At 32.0% G+C, this 16,265-nt stretch overlaps 1 protein-coding gene across 1 annotated transcript; it reads left to right on the top strand.

Moving 5' to 3' along the window:
* Positions 1-10,230: 10,230 nt before the first annotated feature.
* Positions 10,231-16,223, top strand: LOC107856311 (septum-promoting GTP-binding protein 1). The gene is given in 7 exon segments (XM_016701293.2): positions 10,231-10,816; positions 10,819-11,139; positions 12,126-12,246; positions 12,403-12,499; positions 12,654-12,693; positions 13,584-13,667; positions 15,773-16,223. Coding segments are annotated over 7 exon segments (858 nt in total). The 5' UTR covers positions 10,231-10,786; the 3' UTR covers positions 15,938-16,223.
* The last annotated feature ends 42 nt before the right edge of the window (positions 16,224-16,265 follow it).

Below are 16,265 nucleotides of genomic sequence, written 5' to 3'. Positions count from 1 at the left end.
AAAGAAAAAAATGTATCTTCAATCAATGTTTTGAGAGCTAATTATTTATCTCGACGGATCCAAAATTAGAATTTTCAACAATTATACAAAATATTAGAATTTTTTTTAATTAAGCTTCAAACTGTCGGAATTATGCTCTTTGCCCAAATAAACAATTTCTACTTTTTAAACACACTTTTTATTTATTACCATTTATAGCAACTGCATTATTATGTATTATATGTGAATTATGTATGCAACATAGATATATTATAAGTGTTTTAAAATGTATAAAAATAGTTTAACTTTTTTTTTTATATATAAAAAAAAAGGAAGATCAATATGTATATGCTTGTGCATGCACGTAAATAATAATTTTAATATTTTTTAAACAAGTATGGTGACAATGAGCTATGCTTGGTGGTTGTCACATCTTTATCTCAAGCAAAAACTAAAATAACTTAATTTTAAATAAGACATTTTAGACTAAACATTTTAGTTATGATGCTTATATTGAATGGAGATAATTTTTTCTGTGTAACAGATAATATATTCTCTCAATAAATAATTAATGCATGCAAGAAGGTGATCTATGCAAGTAATCCAGATTATCAATTGAGAATATGTAGTGCAATATTCTTCTTTTTTCTTTTTTGTTTCTCATTCGGTATCCGGTATCCGTATTGGAGCCCGATTAATTCGGATTCGCGCTGGGTAGGGCCCCATTCGGGGTAGCGCTCCCAACAGAGTTTTTTCCATGTCCAGGGTCGAACCCTCGACCTTTGGTTAAGGGTGGAGCAGCTCCATCAGCTGTACCACAACCAATGTTATTGTTGGTAGTGGTGCAATATTCTTCACCAACCATAATTTTAAATAATCTCCATATTTGGTTCATACAATGTTTAATTTTTCCTTTTTTCCAAATTTTGCTTTTGCTTTTTCCAAATGGTAGTAGTCCAAGTTTTAACATATTGAGAGAGATGCTCAGCGGTTGTCATCCTCATATCCTTATCTCAACACAAACTAAAATAAACATTTAGTTCAGGGTATGTGTCAAAGGATGTGGTGCAGCCGATGGGGTACTCCTCCCTTAATCAGAGGTCTCGAATTCGAGTTCTACGTATGAAAAAAATTTTTGATAGGAAGCTCTTTCCTCCGAATGAGGCCTACACGGTGCGAATCCAAATGAGTTGGACTCCAATATAGGTACCGGATGGAAAACAAAATAAAATAAAATTACTAGACATATAGAACTATAATTGAGGAAACAATATAAAAATACGTATTAATTACTTATAAAATACATGTCATAGTGGCAGATTCAAAATTCAGGGATCGCGGGTGTTCGGAAGGTTCGAATACCTATATTGTTATCCAAAGTTGTACGATTCTACTTGGAAAATAAAGCACCCAGCTATCTGCTTGATATACTGGCCGCTTTTCTAAGTCTTATACCAAGCTTTTATGCATTTTATATATAATTATACCTAATATTTCTCGAATCTAACAGATGTCTAAGCTAGCACAAAAAAAGTGGTCATAGGTCTGCCCCTGCATGTCGTCAATACAAGTATCGAAACAAATAACTTTTTATAATATCATATCTATGATATTACAAATAAGTTCTTAGTGATAATACGCAATTACCGCTGAACTATACCTAAAAAGGTTATGACGCACCTCAACTTAAAAGGGGTCTTATTACCCCTGAACTAATTAAAAGTGTAATTTTGACACCCTTAGTCCCTACGTGACACATACGTGGCACAACACACTGAAGTGTCTATGTAGGCACACGTGTGTGCCACGTATGTGCCACATAGGCACTAAGGGTGTCAAAATTACACTTTCATTAGTTAAGTTGAGGTGTGTCATAGCATTTTTGGGTATAATTCATGGGGTAGTTGGGTATTTTTTCAAGTTTTTATAATATCATAGATATGATATTCTCTTGATAAATAATGTCAGAGTAGATAAAGTCCCACATTGATTGGATAACGATGTCACGATTTGCTTATATAAATTTGGACAATCCTCTCCCCATGAGTTAATTTTTGATATCGAAATATACCTAGATATCATATATTTACAAATAATGCATGGGGAAGGTGATCAATGCAAGTAATCTCTATTATCAAATTCATAAAATGTACTAGTTATTATTATATTCTTCACCAACCATAATTTAAATGCATCACCATACTTGGTTCATACTATGTTCAATTATCCCTTTTTTTCCACTTTGGCTTTTGCTTTTTGCTATCAACTAACTTAAAATATTTATTAATCAACTTGTCATCAACCAAGAATGCAACAAGTGAGATGGAGCTATTCCACCCTTAATCAGAGGTCGAGAGTTTGATCCTGGGCATAGAAAAACTCGGTTGAGAGCGCTATCCTTCAAATGGGTTCTACCTGACGCGAATTCGGATTAGTCGGACTTCAATGTGAGTACCTGACACCGAATGAAAAACCAAAAAAAGAATGCAACGAGTGAAAGTAGTAGCTAAACTTTTTTTTCGGGGTGGGGGTGGGGTGGGGTGGGGGTTTCATAATAATTTATAAAAGTGAAAAAGCTAATTCATAAATTAAATTAGTAAATTGTATAATATGTACGTTATGATCAGTGGCGGAGCCAGGATATTCACTAAGTGAGTTCACAGGTGAACATACGAACTAATAGAAAAAGGTTCAACATCTAATACATATACATAAAAAATAATTTTAACCATGTATATATAACATAATTTTTCATCGAATGAAGTTCGACTAAATCCTGCAAGATAACTCCGCCCCTGCTTACGATGCTTTTTATTTAACAATCATAGTTGATCGATCTCTTTTGACAATGCGTAAATTTCACTTCATATCGTACTTCAATTATTATTTGTTGAGCTGTCAAATGAAAAATGTACATGTATATGTATGATTATTTTTTATTGTTATTAAAATTTGTTAGTTAGTTAAAATGAGACAGATGCTATATGGTTGCCACATCATTACCTCAAGCCAAACTTAAATAAGACATGTAAAAGTCATCTAAACAATCGTTTGGTTTGAAAATGGTTATCCTTAGATAACTAATACCTGGTATTAGTTATTCTGAAATTATTCGGGATAACTTATTCCATCATGTATATGAGATAAGTTATTCCGAGACTAAAGGAAAATGGTGGGATAAGTTATCCCGGGTTGGACTAATCCCTCCAACCAAACAAAGGAAAATATGTTCTTTTATTTTATCCCGGGATAACCAATTTCAAACCAAACGACCTCTAAGAGAGATACTCAGTGACGGATTCAGGATTTGTGAATCGTAGGTGTTCGAAAGGTTCGAACACATATATTGACGTCTAAAGTTTTAAGATTGGAATAAAACTATTGAGTTCGATTGAATCCGTATCCAACCTTCTAGCTCTACCTAAATTATGCTTATAGAAAGGTGTTGAATTTGACCGAGCTCGTATATCTGACATTCTTGTCGCCTAAATTATGCATAAAAAAGGTGATAAATTTGAGTTAAAATTATTGAATTTTACCGAACTCATATCTGACCTTCTAGCTCCGGCTAAATTATGCATGGAAAAAATAGTTATTGTAATATTCTTCACCAACCATATTTGGTTCATATGATGTTTGTCTTTTTCCAACTTTTGTTTTTAATTTTAGCTATCACTAACTTAAAATAATGAGCAATCAATTTCTCATCAAACAAGAATGCAACAAGAGAATGTAGTAGCTATAGTTTTATTTTTATATAATTTTTCATAATTATTTATAAAAAAATGTTTCACCTAAAGGCAGTTTGTATTTCAGAAATTAAATTAATAAATTGTAGTATAAACTACCTTAACACACCAAACGTGGACCAATACCTTATGATGTTTTTTTTTTTTTTTTTTTAATTTAATCATAGTAAATTGCAATACCTTTTGCAAGCAAAGCATAGAAATGTTACATCTGTTTTTTTTTGGTTGGTTGGAATTCTTAATTATATTGTGATTGCAAAACCTTTAATTATTTGCTTAATCACTAGATTTTTTTATTCATAAGAATGATACTTATGTTAGTAATAATTATTATGAATAGTAACAAAAGGTAGGATCGCAATGGATAATTATTTTTCCGTTAGCTATAAAATCAGTCGTTGCTATTTTGTGTATTTTCTAGTATTGATGATCACGTTGACTAAATATTTGTTGATGTCGTAATAAAAGGTGGGATTGCAATGGATTTGTAATGTATAATCATTTTTCTGTTAGCTATAATTTGTATTTTTTTTTATAGCGTACGTAAATAATAATTTTAAAGAAATAATATGAACATATGCAATAAACCTAGACATAAAAATAATATAAAATAAATATCAATTTTTAAAAAAAATATAAAACCTTAAAACTGCCACAATTCACATGTAAATTAAATCAACGTACCAATCGAATTTCTAGCTATATATAATGACCAAAATATATATATATATATATATACCAATGATCAATGTCTCTAGCTTATCATAAATAGAAATATTTTAAAGGAAAATAGAAGAAGATTTTCTTAGTTCATCCCTTATTTGTCATAATTAATTTACGACCACCCACTTAAATAACAAATTAAATGAATAGACTGACTTGAGATTCACAATTTGACACATATAAAATATCTAAAATAAGATACGGTTACTATCAATACATGTAACAATCAATTTTCCAAATTTACAAAAGCATATCAATAGGGGCTCCATTTATGAGATAGTGTGACCTTAATTCTTTTTTTTAGGGGGTGGGGGTGGGGGTTTGCTTACACGTGTGTGTTCATTAATTTCTTTTTTTATTATTATTATTTTTCATCTGGTATTTGATATCAACATTGGATTCCGACTAGTCAGGATTAATATTCACGCTGCGTAGAGCTTCATTCGGCGAAAAACGCTCCCTACCAAGAATTTTTCCTGGGTAATTGCTTTATTGAGTGTCCGAAATGACTTCCCATGCATACTCTTGGGCCTTCAATGTGTCCAAAATTGGAGGGGCTCATTCGGGGGAAGCGCTCCCTGCACAGAATTTTTTCATACGCAGAGCTCAAACCCGAAATCTTTGGTTAAGGGAGGAGCACTCTCATCCGTTGCACCATATCATTTGGTGGTGTATGTTCATTAATTTCATTCATCAAGTAATGTTGCCTAATAATTCATTTTGATTAAACGACTACAATGAAAATATACATACATACATACATACATACATACATATATATATATATATATATATATATATATATAATATTTTTCTATGGTCAAAAATATTTTTAAGTATATATAGTAGACATTGAACTCCCTTTGACTAGTCTGTATATTTACTTTTGAACCCCCTCAATAAAAATTCTGGTTCCGCCACTACGTGAATGTATAAAAGAAGTTGAATGGCAAACTTAAATTAGAATTGTTTCAGTTTTTATTTCGAGCGAATATCATTAAAAAATTCGAATATAAGTTGTTTTAACATTTTATGAAAGTATTATGAAACTAATGTCACATCTTATACTTCGACAAGGCAAGCATAAAAGAAAAATAAAAAAGTTCCGTCTTAAAAAAATATCATTAATATTACCTTTTTTTCTCGCTCAAGAATTGTTTGATACGATTGAACGCGTAATTTTTACTTTTATTTCTAAAAAATCTTCACTATCGTATAATTCTACGTATATAGTCAACCTTAAATTTATATTTTTATGATTTCTCACCAAATTCAAAAGGAATAACATATATAATTTCTTTCATTTTTCTTCAACCTCCAAACACTGCAACCAATTTACAATAACATTATTATATATATATATATATATATATATATATATATATAAAGTTAGGTGACTTATAATATCAACCAAAGTCCATTTTGGAAGTTTGAATATACCTAACCTACTACCCTAATGAATTAATGAAATAGAAATTAAAAAAAAAACATTCTTAACAAATCATTAATTAAATAATACTAACTCAATTAGCTAGAACGTCATTTTCAGTTATTAATCATCCACATAATAATAATTGTATATGTGGCATGTTGGATTCTTCATGGTCACGCCTTCTACCTAAATTCTTTTTTTTTTATTATACTTAAATATTTGCATGGATTATTTTTCTTTATATAATTAAAGTATGGAACTAAAGTCAATTTTGTGTATTTTTTAAAAATTTTACGATTGATTGAAGAATCTCACGTAAATTTGTGTGCCGTATTTATTATAATTACAAAGTTGATAATGACATTTGACTTATATATTTGTTTGTTTAATCCGCTAATTAGTGAATGCTTCTAGAATATATTTACTATAAGGTCAATGTAATATTATACTGGCTCCCAGTCATTTCGGATTAAGAAGATGTGAAGATGTTATTTATTTCTATAAGAAGGATGCATTTTAAAGTGTGAAGTGGGAGAGAAGGGATGTCGTAAAACGAGGTTCCAATACACCAACCTTATGTTTTTTTCGTTCTGGAACTCCAAGCTTACTTTTCGTTATTGAATTTGAGTAATCAATATGTGATATTCTGAATTCTTATTACTGAAGAAATTCAAATGAATATTTTGAATTCTTATTATTAATGAAATTCAAATGATTTCTTAGTTCTAGATTCTATATAGTATTAAGCGAAAGGTTATGCCTAGAGGTTATGTATTACGAATTAATTCTACTCTACTAACGCTAATAAACAACATAGATGAAGAAGCGTTATACCTAAAAATCAACAACACGGAACTTTATTTTAAGTAAAGTGAAATTCGAGGAGGATACAGAGGCTGACTTCGATAAATTCTTGATTTAAGGTTGACAATTATAACGTCAATGTAATATTATGTTGGCTCCTAGCCATTTCGGATTAAGAGGATGTGAAAACGTCATCTACCTCTATAAGAAGGGTGTGTTTCAAGGCGTGAAGCAGGAGAGAAAGGATGTCGTAATTGAGGTCTTGAATAAAACAACCTTATTTTTTTTTCGGTTTGCTTGAATAAAGAAAGGATTCCAAGCATACTTTTCGTTGTTGAATCTCTTTTGATTAATCAATATGTAACGTTTAGTATTCTTATTACTAATGGAATCCAAATGATCTCTCAGTTCTCGACTCTAGTATTAAGCGAAAGATTCCGTCAAGAGGTTATGTATTACGAATTAACTCTACTCTACTGATTTTAATAAACAACATAGATGAAGAAGCGCAACACCTAGATATCAACTCACGAAAAATCTGAGGAGGATATAGAGGTTGACTTGGATAAATTCTCGATTCAATAAAGATATTTTCCAAAATAAATTTGAGAAAAAAAAATCTAGAAAATAGAAAGTTAAATGGACCTCATTGGCTAGGAAAAGGGTAGAGTACAAATGAACTTTATTAATTCTAACAAAATGCTTTTTTGTAGAAAAGCACAAAAGTATGAGTCATTCTTATGCTATTTTGCAGCTTTATTTGTTTAACTTTATTCTCTTATTAGCATCTTAAAATTTTAAAATATCCCTCTGATCTGTATCCACCAATCAAATCTTCACTAATTCTCATTAATTTATTTATCTAAGTAAATAAAAACAATGTATGTTTTCATCGAGCATGCATGAAAAATAATTAGGTAAAATCCGATCACGATAATAAGGAGAAGCAGTGGTTTAAATTCACATCGTCAACTTTAGTAAAAAATAGTTGAATCTCTTTAATTTGGGATAGAAATTTCTTCGATAAGTTGTACCTTTAAAAATTATGATGGAATAGGATTTAATTTCCCAAAAAAAAATATTAGTAATTTTATCGTGAATCTAGTTAAAGATTAAAAATAAAAATCGAAGTAGATGTTAAATATTGTATTGGTATAAAATATTCTTTGATTTAAGCATCTCATATAAAAACTAGGAAAGTAATTTTTTATAAAATGATTCTTAATTTGTCAAAATTCCTAATGTAAAACATACTCAAGCTAGATTCTTGATTATTTATTTTTTGGTTGAAGAAGTCAAATTGTGTCCAAATTCTTTTTTTTTTTTAACTATTCATTTGCTTGTTTTTTATTGAGTTCAGCTAATTTAAATTCATATCGAATACAACTCATTTGCTATTAACGCTCTTCATCAAATATTTTTCTCATTCAAAACGCAAAATCGAATTCTCAAATTAAAATTGTACAAATTCCTAACTCACCTTCTTCATTATAGATATATTCTCTTGTTTTTTCACACATCATAGAGGGTGTTTGGATAGGATTAAAATTTGATCAAACTAGATTTTAATCACTTTTTTAGCTTTTTTAGATGTTTGGTGAAACTAAAAAGAGTTTTAAAAAAGCTAAAAGTGGATTAAAAAAAGCAAAAATTGAGAAGTTGGATATCCCCAACTTTTTACTTTTTAGATTAATTTTTTTTTTTTTTAGATTTAACCAAAACATTTATCTTTTTTATCCCTTATATTTTCTTCTAATTCCAACAAGGAAAAATCATATAGATATGCACTCTGAGAGTAAATATTACGAAAATTACCACTAGTTTTTTTTTTTTTTATTTACAAAAGCTGATTTTTATTTACAAAACCTATCAACTATTCAGTTTTTTTTTTCTCTACAAAATTTAATCCAAAACCCCCCCTTCTCTTCTTCCTTTTTTATCTCCTCTCTTCTTCCTTGATTGAAAACCCCATCACAATTACACACTCACTGGTACAAAATATAAGCACACATCACCGTCATTCTCTGGTAGATTTTATAAGTAGGAGAATTTATAAGATAAAATATCAATAATTAAATTGTCTCCTTAAATCAAGGTAATTTTAACTTCTTTTTTTTTTTTTTTTACCTTTGGCAGATTTTGTAAATTAAAAACTAGTGGTAGTTTTTGTAATATTGACTCTTAGATTGTATATCTATGTTATTTGTCCTTTCAACAATACTCTAAACTTTATAACCCTTATTGATTTTTCTTTCTTTTTCTTTTTACCCTTTTTTTCATGTTTTTTCCTTCAGTTTTTTCTTCATTTTTTTCCTTTATTTCCAGATAATCCATCATTACATAAGAAAACACTCAAAAAAATTTATCGTCAAATCAAGCTTGTGGTAAGTTCTTTTCTATCCATTCATATAGAATCTCTGCATTTTATTTAAATTTTAAAAATTGAATCTTTTTAATAGTTTGTTTCATTCCTAAAAATTTTATGTTGTTTACAAGCTTGCAATATTACAATATAACACTATATTTATCTAAAAAAATTCTTAAATTTTTTATTTTTTAATATCTAAAAATAAAAAAGTAACTTATATTTATAAATTGACCTAACATAATCACTTTACGTTGAAAGTGTATTTAAATAGAAATTATTTTTGAAGTATTAGAATTAAAAATCATAAATAATTCAAGTTATTATGTGTTAATAGTTTTAAGGATATTTAAGTTATTTTGACAACAAAAAAGTGATTGATAACACTTGTTTTTCAAACACATCTACATATTTTTTTCAGTTTCAACACTTCTATCCAAACACTTATCTGCTTAATTTAAAAACACTTATTTTAAGTTTTTAATCACTTAAGTTAAAAAGTAATTTTTTTAATCCTATCCAAACGGGCTGCTAGTTGAATAAATTAGATAGAGTTTACATGAGATTAAATCTCCTAAATAAGAGCTAACTAATACTCAAATATAAATAAAAAGATATAGCAATAATCCTGTAACTATTTATTGTTCTGCTCCTCCCTTAATCAGATGTCTCGGATTCAAATTCTGGATATGAAAAAATCTTTTGTAGGAAGCGCTATCGCCGAATGGGCTTTACCAAATGGAAACTCGAATTAGTCGAACTCCAATAAGAATACTGAGAAAACAAAAAAAATCCCTATCTAATCCAAATTTATAATTTCATTACCAAAAATGCCCTTAATATGAAAATGACGAATACTACCCCTACATAACCTCTATACATTATAGGAAACTAGTACGTGCCTAACAATTGACCAAGAAAATGACCAAATTACCCCTACCGAAATTCTCTATATGGTAGGAAGTGCCTAACAATAAACCAACAAAATGACCAAACTAGCCCTACATAACCTCTATACATTGGAAAACTAGTAAGTGCCTAGCAATTGACCAAATTACCCCTGCATAACAATATACCAACAAAATGACGAAACTAACCCTACATAACCTCTATTAAAACTATATGTACCAAAGTTGCCTAACTCAATTTGACTTACTATATAATATACCCACATGTTACATCAAAAATCAAGAACAAAAACCGCCGGCCGGCTAATTAGACTCTTCCTAAAAAAACACAACATTTTCCCATCCTTAAATCTTTTTCGTCTCGTAACGCCAGCTATAGTAAACTCTTATCGTTTAATTATTCCTCAAATTTCATACATAGTAAAAGTCTCTATCCGCTTTTTTATAGCAGGAGTTTTTATTTCAATTTCTCAAGCTACAGTATATTCATCTCTTCTCGAACTATTTTTTTTCTTTCTTGAAATTGTGCATAGTATAACTTTTATTTCGATCTTTTTCAAACCCCACTTATAACAAGAGCTCTAAGCATATCTAAGTACCCTTATAACCCTCATCCTAATCGAGTAAAATTACATGCAATAAACTTTTAAAAATTTGATCTTTTCTCAAATCTTGTATATAATAGTAATTTTTTTTTTTAATTTTTAATTCTTTTCTAAAGCTTCACTGTATCGAGCATCGAGCAGCTCCTTTTTAATCTTTGTAGTCATAGGCCCAAAGTCCCAAGAAGAAAAAGACTTAGAAAAATTTCCTATGTATTTTCTTGATGGCTGAAAAAACCCATGAATTTGCATTTGATCAATGACTAATCTTTCCCGGAAAATAGTTCAGGTGAACATAAAGTGGAAGATATATGATAAAGTTTCAATCTTTAAGGAGTTTTTTCGGTTTATTTGGGAAAGTATTATTGTTTGTTCAGCTGGCCGGAAACCGGCGAAGTACCGGCGATTGGGTCGGAGGGGGTTGTCAGTTCCGGTGATGGAGGGAGGTGAAGAGGAGTATGGTGGAGAAAGTGATCCTATGGCTGCCACGTGTAGTGGGTATGATAGTGATTCAGATTTAGTTACTCTGAAGATCAGTATTTTGGGTGATTGTCACATTGGTAAAACAAGTTTTGTGGTAAGTTTTTAACATAAATTTCTTTTTGGATTATGTATGTTACTTGCTCTGTTTTAGTTTGTTTGTCTGGTTTGGACTCGACTCGGAAATTAAGAAAGCAGAGAAGATGGGTAACACAAGTTTTAACATAAATTTCTTTTTAGACTATGTATGTTACTTGCTCAGTTTGATACGGAATTTAAGAAAGTAGAGAAGATTGGTAAAACAAGTTTTGTGGTAGGTTTTAAACATAAATTTCTTTTTAGACTATGTATGTTACTTGCTCTGTTTTAATTTGTTTGTCCGGTTTTGACTTGACACGGAATTTAAGAAAGTAAATAGAAGATTGGTAAAACAAGTTTTGTGGTGAGTTTTAACATGAATTACTTTTTGGACTATGTATGTTACTTTGTTGTACTACTTTCTTGTAATAATATTGGTGGTGTCGGAGAGACGGAGCTAGGATTTTGAGTTTATGAGTTTTGAATTCGAGAAGAACAGCTTAGTGGATTCTTGATAAGCTATTTATACATATTATAAGTTGATTTTAAACAAAAATACAAGTTTTAGCCAAAGGTAAATGGCTCTTGGGAATACATAGGCGAATATCAAGTAGTGGTGGAGTCAGGATTTTCACTAACGGGATTCAAAATATGAAGAAGTGAATGTAGGAAGAAGTCGAAGGAGTTCAACATCTGTCATATACACGTAAAGAATAATTTTAATCACGTACAAACAGTGTAGTTTTGTTTTCCCCTAAAGGGGCTTTGGATGAGTCCCCTCGGCCTTACTTGGCTCTGATATAGAGTAGCTGACGAGCCTAGATTGATCAGTCCCTCCAAAAATGTAGACACGCCCCACAATATTTTTGAAGAGTCCGAGTAACTATACTATTCACCAAGACTTGGATGAATTTGGAGTTAGCATGTTACTTCTTATGCTTAAACCGAGATTTTTTGTTTTTCTTTTTTGACATTCTTTGTAACTTTGTTATTCTTGTTTTTCAGATTAAGTATGTAGGTGATGAACAAGAAAAGAGGTGCTTGCAGATGAAGGGATTGAATTTAATGGATAAAACATTAGTTGTACGAGGAGCGAGAATCGCATTCAGAATATGGGATGTTGGAGGTATATGCATTAATTTTCTTCCTTAATCCGGAAAGTTAATTTTGACTTCTATTCTTGTCCAAGTTTAGCAAGAATCTGTCACTTTTAAGGTTGTTAATGTAGCTTGATCAATGCAGTGAGTAAATTGGTTTTGAGTTTTGAACTTTTGGTTTATAGGTGATCATAGCTCACTTGATCAGATTCCAATTGCTTGTAAAGATGCTGTTGCCATTCTCTTTATGTTCGATCTCACTAGCCGGAGTACATTGAACAAGTATGTCACTTTAATCTGATACTGTCGAAAAAAGGATCATATTGTTGGTCTGCCTACAATAGTCCCTTGTGGCCCGCTGCCCTTTTTTAACTGTTAGTGCATAAAACGTGAACTCCATTGGTAAAAACTTTCATTTTCTCTTTTGCAATTGCAGTGTGATAAGTTGGTATAGTGAAGCAAGAAAGTGGAATCAGGTGAGAAACTTAACTTCTCTTTCACTTTGATGTTGTTTTCTTGAAAAAGGAGTACGCTTTAGAGCCAAGAATCATCTTTTACTTGTTAACAAAGCTGGATAAGACTTTCACTAGCCAGTAGCAATTCATTTCACCAAACAAAAGAAAAAGTAGTACTAACAGAATATAACTACAGTAGTTGGGACTTTATTGATATTTATTGAAGTAAAGTTTTGAAAGTGAATTGAGTAAATGACAGTAGTTGGAACTACTTTGGATAAAAAGTAGCAAATGGCACTAACTAAAGTAGTACTTTAGTTACTTTTTGTTCTTGAAGATGATAACTCTGTCAGTTGGTTCATTAGGTTTGAATGATTGAAGCTTAATGACTAGAATACATCGTTTTTAGCAAAGCTCGATTAGCTTCAACTTTGAAGAAGAAGAATTAAGAATGGCAACGGGATAAAGGGTGTAGTCTAGAGGTCAATGAAGTGGTTGAGAACCATGAGGTTGTGGCGCCTCTTTGGTTCAAATCCTACAAAAACACCAGGTGATTTCTTTCATATGTCCGAACTTGGTGGACAGAGTTACCTTGTACCTGTACTGGCTGGCGGGAGGTAGTACGTACCCGTGGTATTGGTCGAGGTGTTTGCAAGTTGGTGCGGACACCACGACTACTAAAATAATCAATTGAATAACAATCATGATGATCATTAGTACTAAGTTCAGTTGTTCTTACCAATGAAAACTGATTTAACATGTATTGGTAAAGATTATCGATTACAAGTACTATTCTAGTATTCTTGATAATGATGGATGGAACATTAATAATACATGATTTGTAGACTTAAATACATTGTTAGCTAAGCTTAAGTATAATCGTTTTCTTTTTTCATAATTGACAAATACAGACGGCTATTCCAATACTAATTGGGACCAAATTTGATGATTTTGTCCAGCTACCACCAGACATTCAATGGTCTGTAGTGACACAGGTACAATTCTGATCAACATAATACTTACGCGATTCTTAATTCCTTCTTCTAAATGGTCTTTAAAGCCTTATAAATGTAGTTGTTGTTAAAGACAAGACCTACACACGATACTAACAAACACGTACCTTTATCTACGCCTTTTATCATTTGTGATTAGTTAACATATTTTACCACCTCAATCTACACCTAACTATAACGAACTTATGAGTTTGTTGTCAAGGTAATTTATTAGAAATAGGATGATTAAAGACCTTGCTTCTTCATGTTTGTACACTTTTAGTTCTACACTAAGTTGCTCGGACCCTCCAAAAATGTTGTCAAAGCCATGTCGGATCCTTCAAAAATACACTATTTTTGGAGGATCCGACACGCACCCGTAGACATTTTTGAAGAGTCCGAGCAACTTAGGTTCTACAAGTGGGAAAACAATGTGATCCTAACAAGTTCCTCAACTGGTCTTTTTCTCCATAAATGAATAGAGGGACCCCCACATATGCCGAGCTTGAATAAGAAGTCTATGTCAATCGATAAGAATGTTTTAATTCTCACTCTCTTTCCCTTTCTTATAGGGAAGAATAACTGAAAAGGATTGGGATAGCATTTGCATTTATCAACAAAAATTATCTGCTCTAAATCGAACTTTGTTTTTCAAAAGAGTATCAATTTTTTTTTGTTCAAAAAAAGGGCAGCTCCCGCTATGCACCAAGGGTCTAATGTACATAGCCTTGTGCCTGCATTTCTGCCAGAAAAAGGGCAGCTCCCGCTATGCACGGGGTCCGGGGAAGGGCCGGACCCCAAGGGTCTAATGTACATAGCCTTGCCCCTGCATTTCTGCAAGAAAAAGGGCAGCTCCCGCTATGCACGGGGTCCGGCGAAAGGTCGGACGCCAAGGGTCTAACATGGCAACTATTTTACCAGTTCTAGAAGAGGATCAAATAATTAAAAACGAAGAAAGAAAAGGAAAAAACTTCTCTTTTAGGTTGTAGTCACCCTCCAATGCCCTACCACATGGTCCACCCACTGCCAGCAAATCAAGAAAACAAATTGTAGTAGGTAGGATGTATGTATCAGAGTTGGAAATTAGAGCAAGTTCTGCTAGTTCAACTGACCCCCACCAATTCAGCTCAAATTATATGTAATACACAACATCTTGAATATGCCCTTCCCCGGACTCCCCACTAGCGGAAGCTCTAGTGCACTGGGCTGCCCTTTTTTTTCTTAACCCAACATCTTGAATATATATGTATACTAAGATAACACTTCTGCTGAACATACTGAACTCATCCCATTGCTCTCCATCGTCTTCGTATTGTACTGCGTCGTATCATAACAGATAACACTTGTGCTGCCACATGGTCCACCTACCCCTTACAAACCAAGAAACCAAGCAGTAGTAGGTAGGATATATGCATCAATGTTGGAATTTAGAGCAGGTCCTCCCAGTTCAACTGACCCCATCAGTTCAACTCGAACTTTAAATATACGTAAAAACCTGAATATATATCATCCAATCGTGCATTCCATCATCTCGTATTGTACTATGCCGTATCAAACCAGGTAGATCTATTTGTGAGAGAGAGGGAGATAACTTAAGATATTCTTTTTGTATTACTAGGATCCTGTTCATTCCTAGATCCCCATCACTGAAGACCAGTGGCGGAGCCAACATCTTAATAAAGGGGGTTCAAAATCGAAAAAATGTAAATAAAAGAACTAGTCAAAGGGGGTTCAACGTCTGCTATATACAACAACAACATGACCAGTGTATTCCCACATAGTGGGGTCTCTCTGGGGAGGGTAAAGTATACACGGACCACACCACTAGCTCAAGTGAAGTAGAAACATACCCGGTGTAGTAGAACGTCTGCTATATATACATGAAAAATAATTTTAAAATTGTATAAATAGCAGAAATTTTCCGCCGATTGAACCCCCTCAGTATTAGCTAGCTCCGCCCTTGCTACAGACTGATAGTGTTCGATTTGAATTGACATCCTCTCGTTGGTTCCTCCTAAACTACACGTTGATTTACGACAAGTTGGATTTGCTTATTCAATATGTGAGACATTGTTGAGAATTGTGTTTGATATGGTGTTGATTTGCAGGCAAGGGCATATGCAAAGGCAATGAAAGCAACATTGTTCTTCTCAAGTGCAACACATAACATCAATGTGAATAAGATCTTTAAGTTCATTATGGCAAAGCTCTTTAACTTGCCTTGGACTGTTCAGAGGAATCTCACTATTGGTGAACCAATCATTGACTTCTAGCTCTTCCTACTACCCTCATGTTACAAGCAGCTCGATGCACTAAAGCTTCCGTTACCGTTACATTGTAAATAACAATCTTAGGAGGGGAGATTCTTTAACATGTAATATTGCATTTCCTTTTCATACTTAGTAGAATGTCAAGAAGTTAAAAGTTTTCGAGTACTTAGTGAGGGGTCGTTTGGTTCAAAAACAGGTTACCCACTTAACCTTTTATAGATCTTTCGTACATCTCTTTGCCACCAAACAATTAAAGAAAAAAAATGCAACAATTGCAAATTACTCTCAATTTTTTTTGGATCTCTCGATATACATAATTAACTCTTAAATA

The sequence above is a fragment of the Capsicum annuum genome, chromosome 7, assembly GCF_002878395.1.
Source record: "Capsicum annuum cultivar UCD-10X-F1 chromosome 7, UCD10Xv1.1, whole genome shotgun sequence".
Taxonomy (NCBI): Eukaryota; Viridiplantae; Streptophyta; class Magnoliopsida; order Solanales; family Solanaceae; genus Capsicum; species Capsicum annuum.
Note: the sequence above shows the minus strand (reverse complement) of the source record. Positions and strands in the feature narration are given on the sequence as shown.